Source organism: Leucoraja erinacea, chromosome 34, assembly GCF_028641065.1.
Source record: "Leucoraja erinacea ecotype New England chromosome 34, Leri_hhj_1, whole genome shotgun sequence".
Lineage (NCBI taxonomy): Eukaryota > Metazoa > Chordata > Chondrichthyes > Rajiformes > Rajidae > Leucoraja > Leucoraja erinaceus.
Genome location: NC_073410.1, coordinates 6,366,488 through 6,389,887, shown reverse-complemented (window position 1 = coordinate 6,389,887; position 23,400 = coordinate 6,366,488). Strand labels below are relative to the sequence as shown.

General features: G+C 46.4%; 2 protein-coding genes across 2 annotated transcripts; one reads left to right on the top strand and one right to left on the bottom strand.

Annotated features, from left to right (window-relative positions):
- The first annotated feature begins 1,930 nt into the window (after nucleotides 1-1,930).
- On the top strand, nucleotides 1,931-13,112 carry tysnd1 (trypsin like peroxisomal matrix peptidase 1). Its single transcript, XM_055661748.1, has 4 exons — nucleotides 1,931-3,185; nucleotides 6,763-6,893; nucleotides 9,570-9,755; nucleotides 11,439-13,112. Exons 1-4 carry the CDS (start codon nucleotides 2,035-2,037, stop codon nucleotides 11,654-11,656), a joined length of 1,686 nt encoding a protein of 561 aa, XP_055517723.1. The 5' UTR covers nucleotides 1,931-2,034; the 3' UTR covers nucleotides 11,657-13,112.
- A 3,949-nt stretch (nucleotides 13,113-17,061) lies between these two features.
- Nucleotides 17,062-19,574, bottom strand: ddit4 (DNA-damage-inducible transcript 4). The gene is made up of 2 exons (XM_055661747.1): nucleotides 19,276-19,574; nucleotides 17,062-17,962 (listed from the first exon to the last, which is right to left on the bottom strand). The coding sequence occupies exons 1-2, from the start codon at nucleotides 19,457-19,459 to the stop codon at nucleotides 17,481-17,483; spliced, it is 666 nt and encodes a 221-aa protein (XP_055517722.1). The 5' UTR covers nucleotides 19,460-19,574; the 3' UTR covers nucleotides 17,062-17,480.
- Between the last annotated feature and the right edge of the window lie 3,826 nt (nucleotides 19,575-23,400).

The following is a 23,400-nucleotide window of genomic DNA, read 5'->3' as shown; positions in this document are numbered from 1 at the left end:
TTAAATTAATTGTAGTGAGTAACCCAGCCTTACCGTGCATTGCTGAGGAAGTACAGAAGCACTGCAAGCAGCGCTGCTACCTCACTGTTCCAGTGATCCAGGTTCAATCCTGACCTATGCTGCTGTCTGCATGGAGTTTGCATGTCCTCCTTTTGCCTGGGTCGAACTCGCCCCGGAAGCTCCCGTTTCCACCTAAGTCCCAAAGACATGCAGGTTAGTATGTTAATTATGTGCTTTGAATTGCCCAGAATGTGTAGGTGAGCAATAGATGGAAACATGGCAGTGTAAGTTTAGAGATACAGCATAGAAACAGGCCCTTTGGCCTACCGAGGGCACGTCAACCATCCATCACCCATTCACACTAATTCAATGTTATCCCACTTTCTCACTTTCAACACACTAGGGGCAATTATAGAGGCCAATTAACCTATAAACCTGCATGTCTACTGCACCAGAGATCCAGTTGTAATCCTGACTATGGTTGTGGTCAGTATGGAGCATGTTCTCCCTGTGACCGTGTGGGCTTTCTCCTGATGCTCCAGTTTCCTCCCACATCCTAAAGATGTGCGGGATTTGTATGTTAATTGCCTTCTGTAAATTGCCCCTAGTCTGTAGGATGTGAAACTAGGATAACACAACTAGTCTACAGGTGATGTGTTCAAGAAGGAACTGCAGATGCTGGAAAAATCGAAGGTAGACAAAAATGCTGGAGAAACTCAGCGGGTGAGGCAGCATCAATTGAGCGAAGGAATAGGTGACATTTTGGGTCGAGACCCAAAGGGTTTGAGTTTTGTCTTGATTGTATTTATGTGTAGTATTATCTGATTTGTTTGGATCGCATGCATGCAAAATGAAGATTTTCACTGTACCTCGGTGCACGTGAAAATAATAAATCTAAACCTATGGGTTTAGTTTAGTTTAGCTTGGTTGGTTTGGAAAAGCAGCGTTGGGTTGAAATCCCTATTTCCATGCTGTATGTCTCTATGTCTAACATTACTGTCGCTCCATTAATACGTAGATACGAAATGAACTAGGACGGTCTTCTGATAAGAGTTGGACTAAGTAGGATTAGGGCATGTCAAAAAGGCAGCCAGCATCATCAGAGACTCTCACCACCCTGGCCACACACTCATTCACTCCTGCCATCGGGAAGAAGATACCATAGAAATATAGAAAATAGGTGCAGGAGTAGGCCATTCGGCCCTTCGAGCCTGCACCGCCATTCAATATGATCATGGCTGATCATCGAACTCAGTATCCTGTACCTGCCTTCTCTGAGTTGGATGATCAGCCATGATCATCCAACCGGAGTCTGAAAACTAACGTCCAGGTTCAGGAACAGCTTCTTCCATGTAGCCATTAGGCTATTAAACACTGCAACCTCCAAATAAACTATGAAGTACATAGACTGTTATTGCACTATAATTGTTTGTTTTTTATGTGTGCGTGGGTGTGTATATATATACATATGTGTATATATATATATATATATATATATATATATAAATGTGTGTGTGTTCATATATATATATATATATATATATAGGAAGGAACTGCAGATGCTGGTTTAAATCAGAGACACAAAATGCTGGAGTAACTCAGCGGGACAGGCAGCATCTCTGGGGAGAAGGAATGGGTGACGCTTCGGGTGTGTGTGTGAGTATGGGTGTATATATATATATACACACTTAACATTTTGACGTTTATTACATTGTTTCAGTGTACCACGTTTACATATTCTGTTGTGCTGCTGCAAGTAAGAATGTCCTTGTTCTATCTGGAACATAAAACACTCTTGACATGACACGTAGCTTGAACATACACATTTCCTGAGCTCGTTCCCGTGCAATCCAGCAGAAAACTGGAATTATTCCCCCAAATAATGAAGGCTGCGTTTCACACGACCTGCAGATGGTGACATGTGATGCGAAGTGCATCGCTTCCGGGTTAGTGATGAAGTTTTGCAATGGTTCTCGGCCAGCTGTGGGATCTCCCTGTCCTCCACTGCAGACCCCCCGCTCTGTGCAATGAGCAATGATCTCCCCGGAGCGCTGCAGTTGCATCGTCTCCGCGTCCTTGGTCAAGGAGGTGAAGGAGATCTCGGCTGGCGAGTGTCAACGGGACGGAGCCTGGGGCTGCAGCGGCTTGCTCCTCCACCCCAGGCGCCGCTTGGTCCTTTGCCACGGACAGACCTTCTTCCCCTTCCTCCGGCGGCCGAAGCGAAACCTCGGCCGCCGGCCCTTCCTGCTCCCTGGAGCTTTCCACGGCGACCTCCAGATCCAGGTGCAGTTCCCTGCAACTAGCTACTCAACCCAGCCCGAACTCTCCATGTCCTTGGCTTCCAACGACACAGGAGCACTGAATTCTGAATCAGAACCCCCTAATGTGGATTACAGACCTAGACTGCCCTCATTGACTCCTGGCCAAACCAAGGACAAGAGTTCCAGCCCGGCTGAGCTGCTAATGGTCTTCTCATGCCAAGAATTTGGAGATATCTTCAGAACCTTGTTTAGCAAATCAGACAAGTGGTACTTCTACAGTGAGGACAGGGACCAGCAGGTCAATGGGGACCCTCTGGATCTGGCCTGGTTTGCCCTGTTGTGGTGCCCTGGTTGGGTGGATGGAGGCAGCGTCTGTGGGGAGGAAGCCTTGAGGTATGTGAGGAGTGAGTATTTGAGCAAGGGCCAGCCTCTCTACAGTTGCGCATCACCCTTCGCCTCTTTCTGCTCCGAGATCTTCATGAACACGCTCAGTCAGGGGATTGTGAGCAACCTGGCAGGAGAGAGGAACGCCCTGATTTTAACTGATGCCCGCTGCTTGCCAGGCACTGAAGGGGGTGGCGTGTACATCCGATCCCAAGAGCTGTACTACCTGGCGGGATTGATTGTGGCACCTCTTTGTTGGAAGGCCAACGACTGGGTCGGCCTGACCTTGGTGTGTTCCATCACCTGCATCTTGGAGACCATGAGGAGGATTCTGAATGGATTCGAGATATTTGGTCCCCCGACCCTGACTGTCCCAGGGAGTCACGGGTTAGCCCGGCTGCTCGGCACGGCAGCCCTACTGGAGTCCAACAGAGTTTGGGGATCAGGGGTGATTGTCAGCCCTAGACTCATCATCACATGTAGACACGTCTTAGACCGGGCGCAGTCTGTCAGAGTGAAAATACAGTCGGACTCAAACAGGTAAGAGTCATCCAAGATACCAGAGGTGCTCTGAGTGTGGTAATCGAACAAAATGTCGAAATTCTCAGCAGGTCAGTCGGCACCCATGGAGAAGGAAGTTCTTAATGTTTAAGAAGGAACTGCAGATGGTGGAAAATCGAAGGTAGACAAAAATGCTGGGGAAACTAAGCGGGTGAGGCAGCATCTATGGAGTGATGGAAATAGGCAACGTTTCGGTTCAGACGGAAGAAGGGTCTCGACCCGAAACGTTGCCTATTTCCTTCTTCCATAGATGCTGCCTCACCCGCTGAGTTTCTCCAGCATTTTTGTCTGCCTACAATGACACTCCTACTCGCTGCAACATTACAAGCACCTATGACACAACAATAAAATATAGTCAATTATTAGTCATTCTAAGTAAACCAGACCACAATAACACAAAACTAAAGTATGCAAGGCAACCGCAGCAGTGCGATTTCCTCTGTAGTTCGGTGCTGACGTGGGTTGTGGTTCGGGTTTGTGCAGGGTGGTACAAGAACCTGATGGTGGATGAGCGGAGGCTGTACTTGACTGCAATGTCATGGTTCTCAGGCTCCTGTACTTTCTTCCCGATGGTGAGATGAAAGAGTGGCCGGGCTGATGTGGGGCTTCGATGATATTAGCTGCTTGCTTGATGCAGCACTTCCTGTAGATCCCTTCGAAGGTGGGGAGGTTCCTGCCCATAATGGACGGGCAGTGTCCAACAGCGCTCTTCGACCTTGCGCTTTCGAGTTTCTGAACCAGGCCGTACGCTCCCCACTGTGCACTTGTAGCAGAATAATCAGTGACGTGCCGAATCTCCTCAAACCTTTGAGCAAGTAGAGGCATTATTTGCATTTTCATCGTTGTGCTGGGCCCAGGACAGACCATCAGAACAATGAGTGACAAAATGCTTGAGAAACTCAGCGGGTGAGGCAGCATCTATGGAGCGTAGGAATAGGCAACGTTCCGGGTCGAGACCCTTCTTCAGACTGATGTTGGGGGCTGGGGGGGGAGAAGAAAGGAAGAGGCTGAGACAGTAGGCTGTAGGGGAGCTTGGAAGGGGAGGGGAAGGAGGGAGAAAGCAAGGACTACCTGAAATTGGAGGTCAATGTTCATACTGCTGGGGTGTAAACTACCCAAGCAAAATATGAGGAGCTGCTCCTCTAATTTGCGATATGACTCACTAAGGCCATGGAGGAGGCCAGCATCTGCAGTTCTTTCGTAATCAGAACAAAGAGTTACTGTTTCGGCTCATAGAGTCATTCTCCATTATAGTGTAGCCTGATCTTCTACTGAAGTTCTGAGAGGAATCTGTACAGTCAGAAATGTCTGTTCTTAGGGTTAGACATTAATTCAGATCCCTGTCATGTTATCTGTGGATTCAGGTCAATGTCAACAATCTCTTGGTTATGTTGAAAGTTCTCCTGGTGCCCTGGTCTACATTGTATCCTCATTCATATGAAGAACAGATTATCTCTTATTCATTCCATTGCTGATTGTTGATTTGTTTTCCTATTCAATAGTGATAATAGTTCCAACTAATTAATGGTAGACAAAGCAATAAGGAACTTTCCTCAGATCACAATAGGTGTGGTAAATAGGCCATGTATATACATGCACGTATAACACCTTTAATATGGAAAACTATCCCAGGCCTTCTCATAGAAATATTTGCAAATATAATTTTCTATCAGCAGTATTGCAAAAAGTAACCCAATAATATGTCTTTATCTCCATCCCTCCCCCACCCAAGTCGTACCAACTTCAAAGTCGTCTTGATGAGTCTCATTGTCTAACTTGTTCTCACCTGGGCCACAGCTAACAATGGCCTGTTCCCTTTATCATTATTACTCTTTTGCATATCTTTCATTCATTTGCTCTATATCTTGGGTGGGGGAGGGATGGAGAGAAAGACATATTATTGGGTTACTTTTTGCAATACTGGTGATAGAAGGGCCGAATGGCCTATTCCTGCACCTATTTTCTATGTATCTCTCTACATCACCGTCTATATCTCTCGTTTCCCTTTCCCCTGACTCTCAGTCTTAAGCAGGGTGTCGATCTGAAATGTCGCCTATTCCTTTTCTCCAGAGATGATGTCTGACCCGCTGAGTTACTCCAACCTTTTGAATCTATCTTCGGTTTAAACCAGCATCTGCAGTTCCTTCCTACACAATATGTTTTTGGTGTTGATTAAAAGGGTACAAATACAGTATGTAAAAGGGATACACAGAGAACTTCAGATTCTGCTTTACAAGGGTTTAAAGGGGAGCTCGATATACACTTGTAGACACAAGGATGTCCACTTGAATTGAAAAGTATGATGTGGAAAGTAATTCCAATGAAGAAAGGTGTGTGTGAAGGAGAAACACCTTCATAGACCTTTAGGCCTGAAAGGCCAGTTTCCTTGTTGAATTTCATGTGTAAATGTATGTAAAATTCTACTGTGTAGAGAAGGTACCCAAACGCTCGGCCAGAGTGGTTGATTTTAAGGAGGTTCTTTAAGGCAGGAAAAATGGAAGGCAGCCGGATAGACTGAAGGAGGGAATTCCAGAGCTTTGACAGCTGACGTCACTGACATCAGGTAATGGTGGAGTGGCAGAGGCAAGGAATGGAAAAATACAGAACATGTGGGAAAGCTTAAGGTTGGTGGAGGAGGAGGTGCTGGAATAGAGAGTGGCAAGGCACCAGAGACAAACCATAAATAGGTTCAGCTATGATCCCCTTGAAATGCGGAAAAGGCTTGAGTTCCTGTGTCGCCGAATCTTGCTCCCTGTTAAATTTTATCGTGCTCAAGTGGATGTGAAAATCAAAATTAATGAAGTGGCAGATTGAAAATGTCATAAAGTGGAGCACAGGAAAAGCTCTTTTGTTCCACAATGTATCTAACACGATGCCAAATTAAACTAATCTCTTCTGTCTGCATGTGATCCATATCCCTCCATTACCTGTCTCGACCCGAAACGTCACCCATTCCTTCTCTCCAGAGATACTGCCTGTCCCGCTGAGTTACTCCAGCATTTTGTGTCTACCTTCGATTTAAACCAGCCTCTGCAGTTCCTTCCTACACATTTTGTCCCTCCATTATCTATACGTTAATGCGCCCATTGAAAAATCCCTTAAAGGCCACTATTGTGTCTGCTTCCACCACCACCTCTGGTAGCTATCTCCCTTCTCAAACAAAGGGGAACATTGGCTACTCTCTGGGACCTTGCCTGTGGCTAGAGACGTTACAAAGATCTTCGTCAAGAGCCCACAATCTCCTCTCTCAATAATTTGGGATAGATCCCTTCAGGCCCTGGGCTGAAAGTGGCCACAGGATGGATGAAAGGGGTGTGACAATAAACTAAACTGAGTATAGGGAATAAGCTGCCTGGGGGAGTGGTAAAGGCAGGTATAATCACAATGTTTAATCGAGATTTGGACAAGTATATAGAGAGGAAAGCTTTTGAGGGATACGGGCCAAATGCAGGCAATGGGACCAGCTCCGATGTAAATCATGGTCAACATGGACTGTACAAGTAATTGGTACATGTTGAAAATCGCTGATTAACCTTTCCCTTGTGTTTAATCACAGCTGCCTTGCATTAAAGGGAAGAGTGGTGTTTGCCACAAAGGAAAACTCACCCTATGATGTGGCAGTGGTGGAACTGGAAGAAGATCTCTCATCCATTGAAATACCGACCATTGCTTCTGATTTTAAGACGGGTAAGAATGGAGGAAGGGTTAACTTAAGAAGTATAAAATTCAGAGCAAAAATTACATCTGAACCAAATCGTCTCACTGTGAATATGATGGGAGAAGGACTATTTTAGAATAACTCTGCAGAACAGGCAGCAATTCTGGATAGATGGAATGGAGATGTTTGTTAAAGTTTACATTTATTAACAGAACAGACAGAGCACTTTTTACACAAAGCAAGGATGACGTTTCGGGTTGAGACCCTTCTTCAGACTGAGAAACTCTCCAAAATGTCACCCATTCCTTCAATGCAGAGATGCTGCCTGTTCCTTCCGCTGAGTTACTCCAGCATCTTGATCTTGTGTCCATCTTCAGTGTAAACCAGCATCTGCAGTTCCTTCCTACACTTTATTTTAGAAATTCACTCACCCTTCAACAGCATTTTGTGTAGAATTGTTGCAGCTTAGGAGGAGGCCATTTAGCCCATCCAGCCTGTGCTGTAACGGCTTGTGGTAGCACAATCCCTTCAGTCACATTCCCATGGTCATTCCCCATCTACTGGCAAGTTATACACCACCCAACCAACCCCCTTTTATAAGCCCTGATTGATTATATTTCTACCACTGATGCAGACAGTGATTAACTGATCCTAACATTAACAAAACATTCTTAATGTGGCAAACTCAATTTAAAAAATATTTGGATTTTTTTAATTTACCTTCCTACAGAAATAGCTGCAATTCTTTTTGAGCCATGACAAATTTTCTTTTTAAAAATCTCCCATTCTTCCCTTTTAGGTTATGGACAGTGTAGTGGGATTTAAGGGTAGAATGGTCGAGGATGTGACTCTAGGGAGTCTTTGTCTAACTGGCCCGCTTGTCAAAACTGTTATTAACTCCTGGTTGTGAATAATATCGCCTTCCACAACACTCGCACACTTTGCCAGGGGCTGTGAAGCAACCACACCCCCCCTATGAATAACTGCACTGATGGGGGGAGATAAACATTGCAATGTAACTAACAGGGAACAAAGACACGACCAAGGGTTGATAAAAACTTATCTCCCCCTCGCAGTGTGAGGAGCCGTTTACACAGGAGGTCGTTTATCGTTTGTTAAAGTATACATTTATTAACAGAAGAGACAGAGCCCTTTTTAAACAAAGCAAGGGACTGATTCATGGGGGGAAAAAAACGTTTCTGTGGTTCTGGCAGTGCTTATTCTCGACTTGACAATTTGTATTTTTCAGGGAAGGGGACGTTCTATTTGGGAGAAAATAAAAGGTTTTGAAAAGTTTGCACACGTTATATCGACCAGACATGGTCATTGCAGCATTTGAGTCCCAAAGAATTCATTTAGAATAGAGAATATTACTGCAATGTCAGCGCAAAAGCTGAGCCTCTATGTCTGCTGGTCGGATTAAGGTATCAACAATCAGGAATCATGTCAAAAACAGCAGTTGTTGAGATAGACACAAAAATCTGGAGTAACTCAGCGGGGACAGGCAGCATCTCTGGAGAGAAGGAATGGGCGACGTTTCGGGTCGAGACACTTCTTCAGACAGAGCAGTCACTCGTTCTCTCCAGAGATGTTGCCTGGACCGATGCTGAGTTACTCCAGCTTTTTGTGTCTACTTTTGGTTTAAAGCAGCTGCTGCAGTTCCTTCTTACACAGCAGTTTATTGAGAATCCAAATTAAAATGTAGAAGCATAAAATCTGATTTGAATTTAAGTCCCAGGAGCAAAAAAGTCCCAGTTCTAGGACCAGAATTAGGACATTTGGCCCATCGAGTCTACTCCATCATTCAATCATGGCTGATCTATCTTTCCCTCTCAACCCCATTCTCATGTCTTCACCCCACAACCCCTGATGGCCTTTTATCATTCCAGTCATAGAACATAGTGGAGACAAAAGTGCTGGAGAAACTCAGCGGGTGCAGCAGCATCGATGGAGCAAAGGAAATAGGCAACGTTTCGGGCCCAAACCCTTCTTCAGACTGATGTTGGATAGGGGGGGGTAGGGAGAAGAAAGGAGAAAGGAAGAGGAGGGGCTAGAGGGCTGAGGGAGGGCTGAGAAGGGGAGGAGACAGCAAGGGCTACCGGAAATTGGAGAAGTCAATGTTCATGCCGCTGGGGTGAAAACATTGTGTAACATTGTGTAACATTGCCATTATATTCTTTATTGTGTAGAAAAATGAGGGAGCTCATAGAAGCAGCCAACATTCTTAAATGGGTCCACAAGCTACAGACAGAGAATGTTCTCTCCTTGGCTGGGAAGTCATGGACTAGAGGGCATGACTTTGGAATAAGGGATATAAGGGATAGGGAGAAAGTTTGGCACACAGACGGTGGTCAATCCTTGTTTTAGTTTAGTTTAGTTTAGAGATACAGCATGGAATCAGGCGCTTCGGTCCACTGAGTCCATGCCGACCAGCGATCCCTGCACACTTACACTGTCCTACACACTAGGGACAATTTACAATTAAATACAAAGCCAATTAACCTACAAACCTATACATTTTGTGGGAGGAACTAGTTAAAAAAACCACGCAGGTCATGGGGAAAGGTACAAACTGCGTACAGACAGCACATGTAGTCAGGATCGAACCTGGGTCTCTGGCGCTGTAAGGCGCCACCCTCTGCTGTGGAGGCTCAGTTATTTTGTCCGATAATACTTCAAGTGAAACTGCGTCCTGTTGTCTACAGGAGAGGACGTCTACGTCATCGGCTACGGGGTTTTTGGCCGTGCGTGCGGGCCCTCAGTGACGGCCGGGATCTTGTCCGCTGTGATCACGATGGAGGAGCGGCCGGTCATGCTGCAGACCACCTGTGCTGTTCATGCTGGGGCCAGCGGTGGACCCGTCTTCAGCACCAGCAGTGGACAGTTACTGGGTAGGTGGCCTGTCTTTGAAGCTAATGGAGGGCATCTTCCCCAAGACCTGTGGGTAGAGTGGGGAGTTGGCTGGACATTGGAGATCAGGTTGGTAGATCTCCAAAGATAGACACAAACTGCTGGAGGAGTGTGTCTGCCAGCATCTCTGGAGAAAGTGGCGTGGTGATGTTTCAGGTTGGGACCCTTCTGCAGACTGATTATGAGCCGGGGAGGAAAATCAAGACAAATCAGAACCAGCAATAAATCTCCTGAGGCAGGGAGGTTCCCTGATTATTGGCTGCCTGAGGTCATCTGGTACAAGCCTCGATTTGTCCCATTTTTTTTTCCTTGTTTGGAGTTCCAGTTCCCTTTCCGACAATCAGTCTGACTAAGGGTCCCAACCCAAAAGGTCACCTATCTATTTTCTCCACAGTTGCTGCCTAAAAGCCCTGTCCCACGGTACGAGTTAATTCCAAGAGCTCTCCCGAGTTTGCCCTGATTCGAACTCGGAGATTTACAGTAATGGCCGCTCGTCGGTACTCGAGGCTCTCGTGGACATTTTTCAACATGTTGAAAAATCTTCACGCGTCGTCTCATGCTTACCCGCCTTTAGCGAGTCTTCCCGAGTACCTGCCATTAGCGTTACGAGCCGCTAAGAGACGTCCCCGAGCTCCGACGTACCAGCTACGTTCATTCTCCGTGCTTACTACAAGTTTGATTTTTTTTAAACTCGGGAGAGCTCTTGGAATGAACTCGTATCGTGGGACAGAGATTTGACCCACAAAGTTACTCCAGCTCTTTGTGAATATCTTTGATATAAACCAACATCTGTGATCCATTTGTATAACACTGGTAGTTCTCCATGCTGTCTTGGTCACTATGCTTCCTCAGTCAATCAATGTTGATTGCCAACAGTGGGAACTTTCTGTGTACAGCTAATCGTGCTGCCACCTCAGACCTCCAGCAACCTCCACTGCTTCTCTTTGTGGAGTTTGCATGCTCTAGTCCTTTGATTTTCTTTCCTAGTGACGGTTTGATAGGTTAATTGGCCACTCTTAGTTGCTCTCCATGAGTGGGGGACTGTTGGAGCCTGGAGAGAGAAGAGAATAGGATTAGCATAGATGATTAGCCTGATGGGTCAGCATGAACTCGGCGGGCCAAAGGGCCTTTTCGCCACATGTACCACATTACAGGAAGTGTTTCTGTGGCTGTGAAGCCATCCTCAACATCCATGCAAAGGGTGGTGGATGTATGGAACAAGCTGCCAGAGGAGGTAGTTGAGGCTGGGACTATCCCTACAATTAAGAAACAGACAGAAACATGGATAGGACAGGTTTGGAGGTATATGGATCAAATGCTGGCAGGCGGGAATAGTGTAGCTGGGACATGTTGGAAGGGTCTGTTTTCACACTGTAACACGACAACTATCCTGAATCACCTCATTGTTTGATATCAGGCTGCCCTCCCTATCGCCAGAATTGGCATACAACCATTTGCCTGGCCTCCACAATGGGAGATTCTGTTAGGAGATTTAGTGATCCTCCTTAACCAATGTATCAATGTTAAACTTGTCAAGTGCTGGAGTAACAGTAGGCCAGGCAGCATCTGTGGAGGTCTTGGATAGATGACTATTCAGGTTGGGATCTTTCTAGATGTCACTAAGTTTGTCAATGGTGTCGAACCTGTGGTGCTTTCCCCTGCAGGGATTGTTTCCAGCAACGCTCGCAATAACAACGGGGGAGCTACCTACCCACACCTGAACTTCAGCCTTCCCATCACCGTCCTGTGGCCCGTTCTGTCCGCCTACAACCAAACGAGGGACGTTGCCGTCTTCGAGGAGCTGAACAGAGGCAGCAAAAACCTGCGCGCACTCTGGAGACTCCAAGGCAGCACCTCAGTCCCACAGAGGAGCAAACTGTAACTGGCTGTCAAAGGTAGACACAAAAATGCTGGAGTAACTCAGCGGGACAAGCAGCATCTCTGGAAAGAAGGAATGGGTGACGTTTCAGGTCGAGACCCATCTTCAGACTCCTTCTCTCCAGAGATGCTGCCTGCCCCGCTGAGTTACTCCAGCATTTTGTGTCTTATCTTCGATTTAATCCAGCATCTGCAATTCTTTCCTACACACTCTGGCTGTCGAGTGTGCTCCCTCATCTCTGGCCGTGACAGAAATGGAGGGGAGATCATTCCAGGAGAGTTGAAATGGCAGGAGTTTGGTTTTGACTCAATTTGCTGTTATCTGGAATATACTGCAGTCAGTGTTTACAGATTATCTCAAATCTAAGAAACAGAGGAATAATTGTGAAGCAGTGATATCAGGGTGCTTGGTTCATGATAGGGAACTGATTAACACTTGGTCTCCAATGTAACTTGAATCTTTGAAATTGGCTGTTGCTTGGATTCTGATTCATTATTGTGGCCACTTCACTTACTAGCGAACACCACTGTTCTGGTTCAGTCAGCAGACAATCCAGATCTCAACCCCTCCAGTCCCTACACCCCTAAGTACGATGCTAAATGAGCGCCACACTCTTGGAGGTGCTGATCTTAAACTGAGGTTTGCCCACTTATTTTGCCGGTTCAAGCAGAAATCACAGACGGCTGAGATACTTTTTAAAAACACAGTACAGGGAATTTTCCAGCTGTTCTGTCAGAACATTACAAGTAGGCTTTTACCCCTTCTAGCATGTTCTGCTATTCCTCAAGATCTTCTACCTCAATTCCAATTTCCTTCCCTGTCCCCATTTCTCTTGATCACCTTCCCCTCAAGAAATCTATTGACCTCCGTTTTAAGTGAATCTTCGACAGGATTGTGAAGTTTCGCTGTGATCTGGCTGAAGATGTTTCTGCTCATCTCAGTCCTAAATAGCCTCTCGTATTCCCAATACTGAATGTACGCTCCTCAGACAAAGGAAGCATCCTCCTTGCCTCTAGCTTGTCGAGCCCTATGAGAATTCCAGTTACTGAATTGTCCAATTATCGTAGTCAGTTGAATTTTAACTCTGTTGCAAGACTCCAGAAATATCGCTCCAACCCAAGGTGACAAAACTGGGAACATATCACATTGAAACTGGGTCATTTGCTATTTACAGATGAAATTGAAAAGTTATTATACGTTGGTATCTTGAAGAGATAGGAACATTTCTGAGGCTACATTTTCTGCACTTTGAACTGAATGACAAAACAGTCCACCCTCTGAATTTAATGATTTAATTCAAATTTCCCAGTATCCAAGAGAAAAATGTATTGTTAATTTTTCACTTTTCTGTATTCTGCTCAGTTCAAACCAGGAAATAACATAATATGGGTAGCTTGTAACAACAAAAATAATTTCACTGTACCTTACCACCCATGACAATAAACTAAACTATCAGGAAGAGATGTAATTCCTCCAACACCATCCTGGGTATTTTGGTCATGTTATAATTAATATAACATGCTATAATTGAATGTTATAATAACGCAATTGGAGGAACAGCACCTCATGTTTTGCTTGGGCAGCTTACAACCCAGCGGTATGAACATTGACTTCTCTGACTTCAAGGAACCCTTGCATTCCCCTCTGTCTTTCCCCCACCAAAGTCGTATTAGCTTCAAAGTCGTCTTGTTGAGTCTCGTTGTCTGTGACTCGTTTTCACCTCGCCCACAATTAACAATGTTTAAGAAGGAACTGCAGATGCCGGAAAATCGAAGGTAGACAAAAGTGCTGGAGAAACTCAGCGGGTGCGGCAGCATCTATGGAGCGAAGGAAGTAGGCAACGTTTCGGGCCAAAACTCTTCTTCAGACTGATGTAGGGTGGGGCGGGAAGAAGAAAGGAAGACGAGGAGCCAGAGGGCTGAGGGAAAGCTGAGAAGGGGAGGAGACAGTGAGGACTACCTGAAATTGGAGAAGTCAATGTTCATGCCGCTGGGGTTCAAACTGACCAAGCGAAATACGAGGTGCTGCTCCTCCAATTTACGGTGGTCCTCACTGTGGCCATGGAGGAGGCCCAGGACAGATAGGTCGGATTCAGAATGGGAGGGGGAGTTGAAGTGTTGAGCCACCGGGTGATCAGGTTGGTTATTGCGGACCGAGCTGAGGCGTTCGGCGAAGCGATCGCCAAGCCTCCGCTTGGTCTCACCGATGTAGATGGCCTGCTTCCTTTATCATTGTTACTTTTTTGCATATCTTTCATTCATTTGTTCTATATCTCCCTATATCAATGTCTATATCTCTTGTTTTCCTTTCCCCGACTCTCGACCCGAAACGTCACCTATTCCTTTTCTCCAGAAATGCTGCCTATCCCGCTGAGTTACTCCAGCATTTTGTGTCTATCTTCGGTTTAAACCAGCATCTGCAGTTCCTTCCTACGCAGTGGGCAGGAGTAATCCATTTACCCTCTCAAGCCTGTTCTGCTGCGAACCTCTTTTCTCTCATGTTGATGGTTCTCGTCTGTGTCTGTAGGTAACTTAGTAAGAGCTGTTCGTACCCACTACTGAACCATTGAGGAAGATCATGTTCGTCCCCCACGTGAGCTTCAGAACACATTGAGAACAGCTGTTTCCTTCACAGGACTGATACTAAATTCCGTTACAAACCACAATGTCATAAGACACCATCTAACCAGTTAGGCCAACTGTAGGCACAACTGCAACCACTCTTCGACCACTGATCTGCTTACACCCCCCTCTTAGAAAGGCGATCATGTGGGCGACATGACAACACAGCATCATTTTAATTTTCTATCTCAGATTCAGTTGTCGCCAACTGAGGCAGAGCTGACACACCATGACGCATAACTTGACTTGGCATTGAACAAAGAATTATCAAAACAAATGATATGAAGCTGAATCACATGGTGTGGGTAGGTTATTCAAAGTATGGTGGGATCACCACCAAATGTGAAGGTATCGCCACCTTAAATGTATGTTGCAACAACTGGCTAGATCACTGTATATTGAGAGTCATGAATGAGTCCCTGCCCCCTGCCAGGACTACAATCACAAAGACCTGTGACTGCCTCTGTGTGTAGCGAAGGTGCACACTTCATTGCACAGTAGATGCAAGATCGCCTCTTTGTTAGAGTTATCAATCTCTTAGAAGGTTTGAACGCAAGTCAATCACTTTGTTGACCCATGGCCAGGCAGGTACAGATTTATGAGCAAGCTTCATTGATCTTGTCTGAAGAAGGATCCCAACACTTCTGCCCGACCCACTGAGTTACTCCAGCACTTTGTGTCTCTTTTTTGTAAACCAACATCTGCAATTCCTTGTGTCTGCATTCTTCCACGAACGAGTACAGGCCCAGTGTCGACAAAGGCTCACTATGGGTTAACCTACTCATTCCTGGGATCATTCTTGTCGACTTCCACTGGACCCTCTCCAGAGCCAGCACATCCTTCCTCAGATATGGTGGCCAAAATTGCTCACAATATTATTCAAAGAGTAATAATAACAAAAATAAAGGGCTATTCAAAGAGGTAGATTTGAAGTAGATGAAAAAGCAAGGGAGAAAAAAAATCACAAGCCTGGGGTCCAGGCAACGAAAGGGACAAATTATAAAGGGGATTAGATTAAATCATCAAGCAGTGTATTTTTATCTTTGAGTTTAAGCATTTTTAATTTTACATCTGATCCTTTGGAAAAATCCTTCCCACCAGAGGGCAAAAGAGTAAGACTATGCCAACGCATATTTGTGGCCCTGATCCACTCAGCACAGCTTTAACTCAGCATGAGATTAGCATTGAGGGTTAGAGTGGGGTGAAGGAGTGGGGGTAATTAAATCAGACCGAGTCTTGCACACAGAGATCCAATGAATTTTTGAACTGTTAATATTCTCAACTACCTATTCAAGGCAGAAAATGGCTTGATCATAATCATGTATAGACTTTCCGCTGATTGGTTAGCAAGCAACAAAAGCTCTTCGCTATATCTCGGTACACGTGACAATAAACTAAACTGAAGCAACCAGGAGATCCAGTGGATCTTGGAGGTGGGGCAATTGGTATGGGTAGAGCCAGTGACAAAGGCTAGGGATGAAAAGGTGACGAGTGTCAAATGAGGAAAGGAATTAAACATGCAAAGGAATTATAGGTGGAAGGGAACAGGATATTAGGGGACTCAAGGATGGAAAGTATGCATGTGGGGGATACTGGTGGAGGGGGGGGGGGGGGGGGGGGGGGGGGGGGGGGGGGGGGGGGGGGAAGGGAGCAAGTCTTAAGGGGGTTGATGGAAACAGTCACAGGGAGCACTGACTCCAGATAGCACTGTGTTAGGATTGAATCCAGGTGCTGGAGCTATGAAACAGCTGCTCCACTAACCACTGCTCCCAACAAAAGGTCAGAACAGAAAAAAAATCTCCCCATTGCCTTTTGAAATAACAGATGGTAATTTGTGACCCGAGAGGACAAATCTACACCGTAGAATGTTTCAGTCACAAGATGGAATTCTTGAAAACTTAACTGGCATCAAATGTTAGGAGTGTTGATCAAAATAAAGTTTCAATCAATATACCTCCAATTCAGGAGGACTGTTTAGAACAGATTAGAATTGAAGTATATTATTCAACCATACTGATCCTTTAACCAAAAATAAACTTGCAGCTCATTCTGCAGCTTCACACAGCAGGGAAGTAACAATTTAGCTAATTAACTTCATCCTCATTGATTTGGATGAAAAGGAATGGGAGGGGGGGGGGGGGGGGTATTGTTCACAGGTTGTACATGCAGAATTAGGCCATTTGGCCCATCGAGTCCACTCTGCAATTCAATCATGGCTGATCTATCTATCCCTCTCAACCCCATTCGACAAGTCTTTTGCCCATAAACTCTCGACACCTGTACTAATCAAGAATCAATCAATCTCTGCCTTTGAAATATCCATTGATGGGTCCGCACAGCCTTCTGTGCCAAAGCATTCCACAATTGTGTGAAAAAACTGTGGCAAACAGAAAGTGTTGATTTTGGAGATTTTACAACATAATTGCCAGTGAAGTGAGAACTGGTTTTGCCAGTCAGTACTCGGGATCATAAACCCGATTGCTTTAAAGTTCCACTCAAATTCAAAGGGAGGTCTTACAAAGACATTTGTAATGTCTTACAAATTCAAAGGGGAGTTGTTTAGGCGCTAAACAAAACTGCTAGCAAGTTCTGGAATTTTCCTTTTAACTGCAGGCACTAGGACCATGTAGCACATTGTAATAATAGCAATTGGAACAGGGCCAAATGATGCAATTGTTAATCTGAACCAAATGTTCAGCTTGCCAATGTTACACTGAAGCAGCAAGCAATTAAAGGGACAGCAAATATTTGGTGTCAGAACCAAGTAAATGATCAAACTAAACATGATTTGAGTTTTGTTCTTTTATTTAAGTTGTACAAACTATAGAATAGCACCAATGTATCAAAAAGAATGTGTTGAATGCAAATCAATACCAGTTCAAAGGAAAAATTAGGCTGCCCTGCAGACCTTTTGGCCCCACCGAGGGGTATTTACACAATTACACAAGTTAGCACCAGTTTGTAAACAAAGTTTTTTAAAAAACTGCAGGAGATATCAAAATGGTATCAAATGCAGTACAGGTCCAGCTTCACACTTGGTTAACGTTGCACTCCTCTGGGAATACGAAAGGCAACTGTATGCAGAGTCCCCCACCCTGGTGCCCGTTTAAAATCGCTCTGTGATTTATTTGTCCCCATTGTCAGATCAGAGCCCCGAGTGGAAACCTCTTCCCCTCCCTCCCTCCCTCCAGCAGTGTCTTATCACCTCAACATTCCTCGACGAACACCACGTTAGAACTGTACAGTTTTCTCTTGATGATTCGGAACCTGGGGCTGAGCCGGAGAGCTTGGCTGTAGCCCGGGGTGAAGGAAGGGCCCGAAGTCAAGAGGTCCTGGACCTTGGACCAGAACCCCCCTTCCAGTCTCAGCACCAGGGCGAGCTCGAAGGTGGGCGTCAAGCTGCCGTCCACCACGATGCGGTCCACGTCCTTGCAAACGTCGCCATCCTCCACGCTGAGGTGCAGCACGGCTCCCCGCAGACCGCAGGGCTCGCTGGCCGCCAGCCGCAGCAGCTCGTCCGCTACCTGGGCGCTCAGCTCCTCCGGGATGAGCAGCTTGAAGCAGTGCAGCGCCGCGCGTTTGGCCTCGCTCAGGCTCTGCTCGATCAGCTGCATCACGTCGGCACACAGCAACTCCTCGAACGGGTCGTCGGTGACCGAGTCCCTGTCCGACTCCAAACTCCCATAATCTGTAACATTTAAGAGTGGCAACAGAAGGGTTAAAACCCAGTCCATTCTGAGCGGAGACCAGATTAAAACTAAGCAAGTAAGCACATTTATTGGCAAAGTATTCACATACAAGGAATTTGCCTTGGTGCTCTCTCTGCCCACAAGTAACAACATGACATATAGTGACAGTTATGAATGACTCCGAAAACACTAAACATTAATAATAATAAAACATTCATGATAAAACACCACTGATCAAGCATGTGAACAAACAAAATACCAGATCAAAGGGAGGCTACAGATTTTTGGCTGTTGATTAGAGCAACTACTGGTGGATAAAAACTGTTTGTATGTCTGGCTGTGGCAGCTTTGACGATCCACAGTCGCCTTCCAGAGGAACTAGCAGGGAGGACAAAAAAGGAACTGCAGATGCGGGGATTTTCCCAGCAAAACGCACAAAGTGCCGGAGGAACTCTGCGGGTCAGGCAGCATCCAGAGGGAATTTTTAAGAAGGAACTGCAGATGCTGGAAAATCGAAGGTAGACAAAAGTGCTGGAGAAACTCAGCGGGTGCAGCAGCATCTATCGGCCCGAAACGTTGCGTATTTCCTTCGCTCCATAGATGCTGCTGGACATGCGACGTTTCAGTTTAAAGGTCCCGGGCTAAAACATCGCTCATTTATTCTCCACTCAGATGCTGTCTGACTCGCTGAGTTACTCCGTCACTTTGCGTTTTAAAACTACCACAGGATTGAGCTGCTAACAAATAAACATTGCTGCAGGCAACGGGATTATTCAAACCAGGGTTAAATAAATTTAAAGCACGCAGGACAGACGGAGCGGAACAGTCCATTCGGCCCATCGAACCTATTATGCCCCCCCTCCCGTCTCCAGTTTCCCCTCTATTGACTAAACTACCCCCAGTGTTAATTAACACCCGCGAGGAAAAGTAATGTTACATTAAGAGTGAAGGAAGGAATTACTGAAAGATGCTTGTTTAAAAAGAAGACAGCCACTAAATGCTGGTGTAACTCAGCGGGTCAGGCAGCATCTCTGGAGAAAAGGAATAGGTGACGTTTTTCACACTGGGAGTCAGGGAGAGAGGGAACCGAGAGATTGGCGTTGTGTTGGGCGGCACGCACACAAGACAATTACACCGGGTTTTAAGAAGGAACTGCAGATGCTGGAGAATCGAAGGTAGACAAAAGTGCTGGAGAAACTCAGCGGGTGCAGCAGCATCTATGGAGCGAAGGAAATAGGCAACGTTTCGGGCGGAAACCCTTCTTCAGACTGAGCTTCAGACAATTACACCGGGGTCCTGCAATGACACTCACCGCTGTCAGTGTCCAGGTCGTGCTCGGCTTTGCCTTCGGGCTGGGACGGCGGCTGGTGGTGGTGTTGTTGTTGCTGTTGAGCCGGGGAGCCGCCGGTCAGATCGGCGAATCTCTGCAGCAGCTTCCCCCAGGAGGGGAGCAGAGGCGGCGGCGTCGGGGGGGCTGCAGCACGTCCGTGACACATTTCTAAGTGCGGTGGTGCCGGTGATGAGACTGGAGTGAGCAGAATCACCACGACACGACTGTGCCAGGCGGAGTGGCGAGCAGCTGCTGCCGCCACATGCCTCTTATACTGGATACAGCATTGGATACACCCGCGGCCCCGCCCACACCTCCTTATAAGGAGCGGCGCTCCATGTAGCAATGTAACAAGTTCACCTCCGGCCAATCCGCCTGCCCCGCACGTTCCCCACGTCCTTGTAGGCAAAGCCTCGCCTCCCTGAGGCACCTTGTTACCCACCCCAGCATTGGTCAGGCAAACAGGCCAGAAACATTACCTATTTCCTTCGCTCCATAGATGCTGCTGCACCCGCTGAGTTTCTCCAGCACTTTTGTCTACCTTCGATTTTCCAGCATCTGTAGTTCCTTTTTAAACCCCCTCGGTCATGACTGACTATGGGTGATGCATCCTAGTTTGCAGGTGATGTGTGGTCGGATGCAAGCCTGGGTGATGTAATATGGAGGACAGACACCTAATTCACTTTCATATTCTGAAACTAAATAATGTAATACTTGTTGCCCATGCAGCACGTCCCCCCCCCCCCCCCCCCCCCCCTACCAAAGATTATAGAGCAGAACTATAATCTTTGCTCTCCACGTCGCTGATCAATCCAAAGGAACAGCAGGGCCGTTACAGTTTGGCACCAGCGCTGTCGCAGGAGCTGCCAGAGCGAGGTTGTAGGCACCACCCGCACTTAGGGGCTATGACTCCGGGTTTTCTTGAGGTTTACTCCAGGAGCCTTTTCCATGACTGGATATGGCCACAAGGCAGTAGAGGTTTTAAATCAGTTTTCCCTCTCCTAGATGGACTGCCTTCCCAGGCTGATGAGCCCCATCTGCCCGGGACTCGTGGCGGCAGGAGCGTCTACCTTCCTGTGCAGGTCTATAGCACCTGCCCATTGCTCAGGCATCTGTCCTAGTCAGGCAAGGACAGAGAGCAACATAGGAAATAGGTGCAGGAGTAGGCCATTCGGCCCTTCGAGCCAGCACCACCATTCAATATGATAATGGCCGATCATCCAAAATCAGTACACCGTTCCTGCATTTTCCCCATAATCCCTTGATCCCTTTAGCCCCAAGAGCAAACTCTAACTCTCTCTTGAAAACATCCAGTGAATTGGCCTCCACTGCTTTCTGTGGCAGATAATTCCACAGATTCACCTCTCTGGGTGTAAAAGTCTTTCCCCATCTCAGTGCTAAATGGTCCACCCCTTATTCTTAAACTGTGACCCCCCCCCCCCCCCCCCCCCCCCCTTGGTTCTGGACTCGCCCCAACATCAGGAACATTTTTCCTGCATCTCGACCTTTGCGTTACCCATTCCCTCTCTCCAGAGATGCTGCCTGTCACGCTGAGTTACTCCAGTATTTTGCGTCTATCTTCAGGCAAGGACAGAACAGGCAGAAATATGTAGGAAGGAACTGCAGATGCTGGTTTACACCGAGGACAGACACAAAATGCTGGAGTAACTCAGCGGGACAGGCAGCATCTCTGGAGAGAAGGAATGGATGATGTTTCGGGTCGAGATCCTTCTTCAGGCGAGTCAGGGGAGAAGGAGACTGGATTATTGAAGGGCAAGGTGTGAAAAGGACTGATCAAAACACTATGATCAAGGAATTTTTGTTTCTATCTCCAGTCCTATCTCGAAAATGCTGGATTAACTCAGCGGGACAGGCAACATCTCAGGAGAGCAGGAATGGGTGATGTTTCAGGTCGAGGCCACCAGGGGAGAGGGAGACTACCAGACTATCAGCATCAAGGTGTGAAAAGGACAGATCAAAGCAGACAATGGAAATGTAGAATGGTTCATTGTTAGCTGAGGGGGAGGGTGACAATGAGGCATACAATCAGAACAAATAATCAGGAGGACAGTGAACCTGGTTGGAGAACTAGGTGGGGGAGGGACACAGAGAGAGGGAAAGCAAGGGTTACTTGAAGTTAGAGGAATCACTATTCATATCCTGCTGGGTTATAAACTGCCCAAGGACAGGCCAAGCAGTGCTCAGCACCTCACTGTGGTCAGGATCTTTTAGTTTTGATTAGAGATAATGTGCGGAAACAGGCCCTTCATCCCACAGAGTTAACACACACACACACACACACACACACTGTACAATTATACCGCATACAGACAGAACCTGTAGTCAGGATCGAACCCGGGTCTCTGACACTGCGAGGCAGCAACTCTACCGCTGTGCCACCCTGCCGCTCTCATCTTTGTTCAGCTTTAAGCCCTGCTTTCTTCGCAGGTCTTGCATTAAGTTTTGCAGCTTACTTTTTTAGTATGGGGGTTTTTTTTTAAACCTTTTGTTTCAAATTTGCAGATCTGCAGTGTGTGGTTTTGTTTGTGTGCAGTTTGTTCTGGGCCGGCAGCCAACAGCAGTTTATGCAAAGGAGAGAGAGCGAGAGTGAGAGAGAAACAGCAAGAGCTGGGACATCAAGTCCTTGGCATTTGGCCAGCAAAGCGAAGGGCTGTGCTCGTCACGTTGTTAATCAACTGTTCAGTACAGTATGCTTTCCCTTGCGGCTTTGCAGAAACCTTCATAACATAATCTGCAATGCAATGTCAAAGTAATGTGAGGCAGATGTGGATTGGATAGGGGGTGGGGTGGGGGGGAGTCTTATAGAACAGTACAGAAGATAGACACAAAGTACTGGAGTAACTCAGCAGGTCAGGCAGTATCTCTGGTGAATGACTATCTTCGGTAACAAACCAGTGTCTGCAGTTACACAAAAATGCTGGAGAAACTCAGCGGGTGCAGCAGCATCTATGGAGCGAAGGAAATAGGCCTATTTCCTTCGCTCCATGGATGCCGTTGCACCCGCTAGTTTCTCCAGCATTTTTGCGTACCTTCGATTTTCCAGCATCTGCAGTTCCTCCTTAAACACAGTATCTGCAGTTCCTTTCTACACACAGAGCAGTGCACAGGACGGATCCATGGGACCACAATGTTTGTTCCCAACATATTGCTAAGTTAAACTGATCTCATCCGCCTGCACATGATCCATATCCCTCGCTTCACTGTACTCCCATTTATCCAAAAGCCTCTTAAATGTCACTATCTTGATAAATAATTTTAAAGTTTATACCGCAGAAAGCCCACAGAGCAACCAGCCGCCTCAAATTGACCCAACTGGGCGTGCACCATATTTGCATTTCAAAGGCAGTTTGCAATATTTTTAATTATGAAGCATGAACAACCTACATTTACAGGGGCATTGTCAGATCGTTCAAAAGCATCTTGGAGTATTTACGCTGTATACAGCAATTGTTCATGATCAAGCCAGCAAGATCCAACAGGTAGGAATAAAATAAACCGTTTGTAATTAGTTGTCAAAATTTGGGAGAACCTGCGATTATCTCATCAACAACATGCATTTACATTCAGACATGAGCCTCAAGAGTATGCAAAGGTGTCATCAGTGTTGTGGAGATGCATAGTTGAACATTTTGTTTAAGAAGGAACTGCAGATGCTGGAGATTCGAAGGTAGACAAAAACTCAGTGGGTGAGGCAGCATCTATGGAGCGAAGGAAATAGGCCACCCTTCTTCAGACTGATGTAAGGGTGGTGGGGGGGGTGGAGAAGAAAGGTGGAGCCAGTGGACTGAGGGAGAGCTGAGAAGAGGAGGAGAAATTAAGGACTGCCTGAAATTAGAAAAATCAATGTTCATACTGCTCGGGGAACATTTGGTGGGTTGCAAAACAAAAAATAAAGGCCCCAGTTTTAAGAAGTCAGCTGTGAAACAGTCCTTGAAAGTGGAGTTGAATTTCACTCCATTAACCTGACTACAAACAGGTCTGAAGAAAGGTTCCGACCCGTGGGTCAGTCTTCCTTTTTCCCCAGAGATGCTACCTGACCCGCTGAGTTACTCCAGCGAAACGTTGCCTATTTCCTTCGCTCCATAG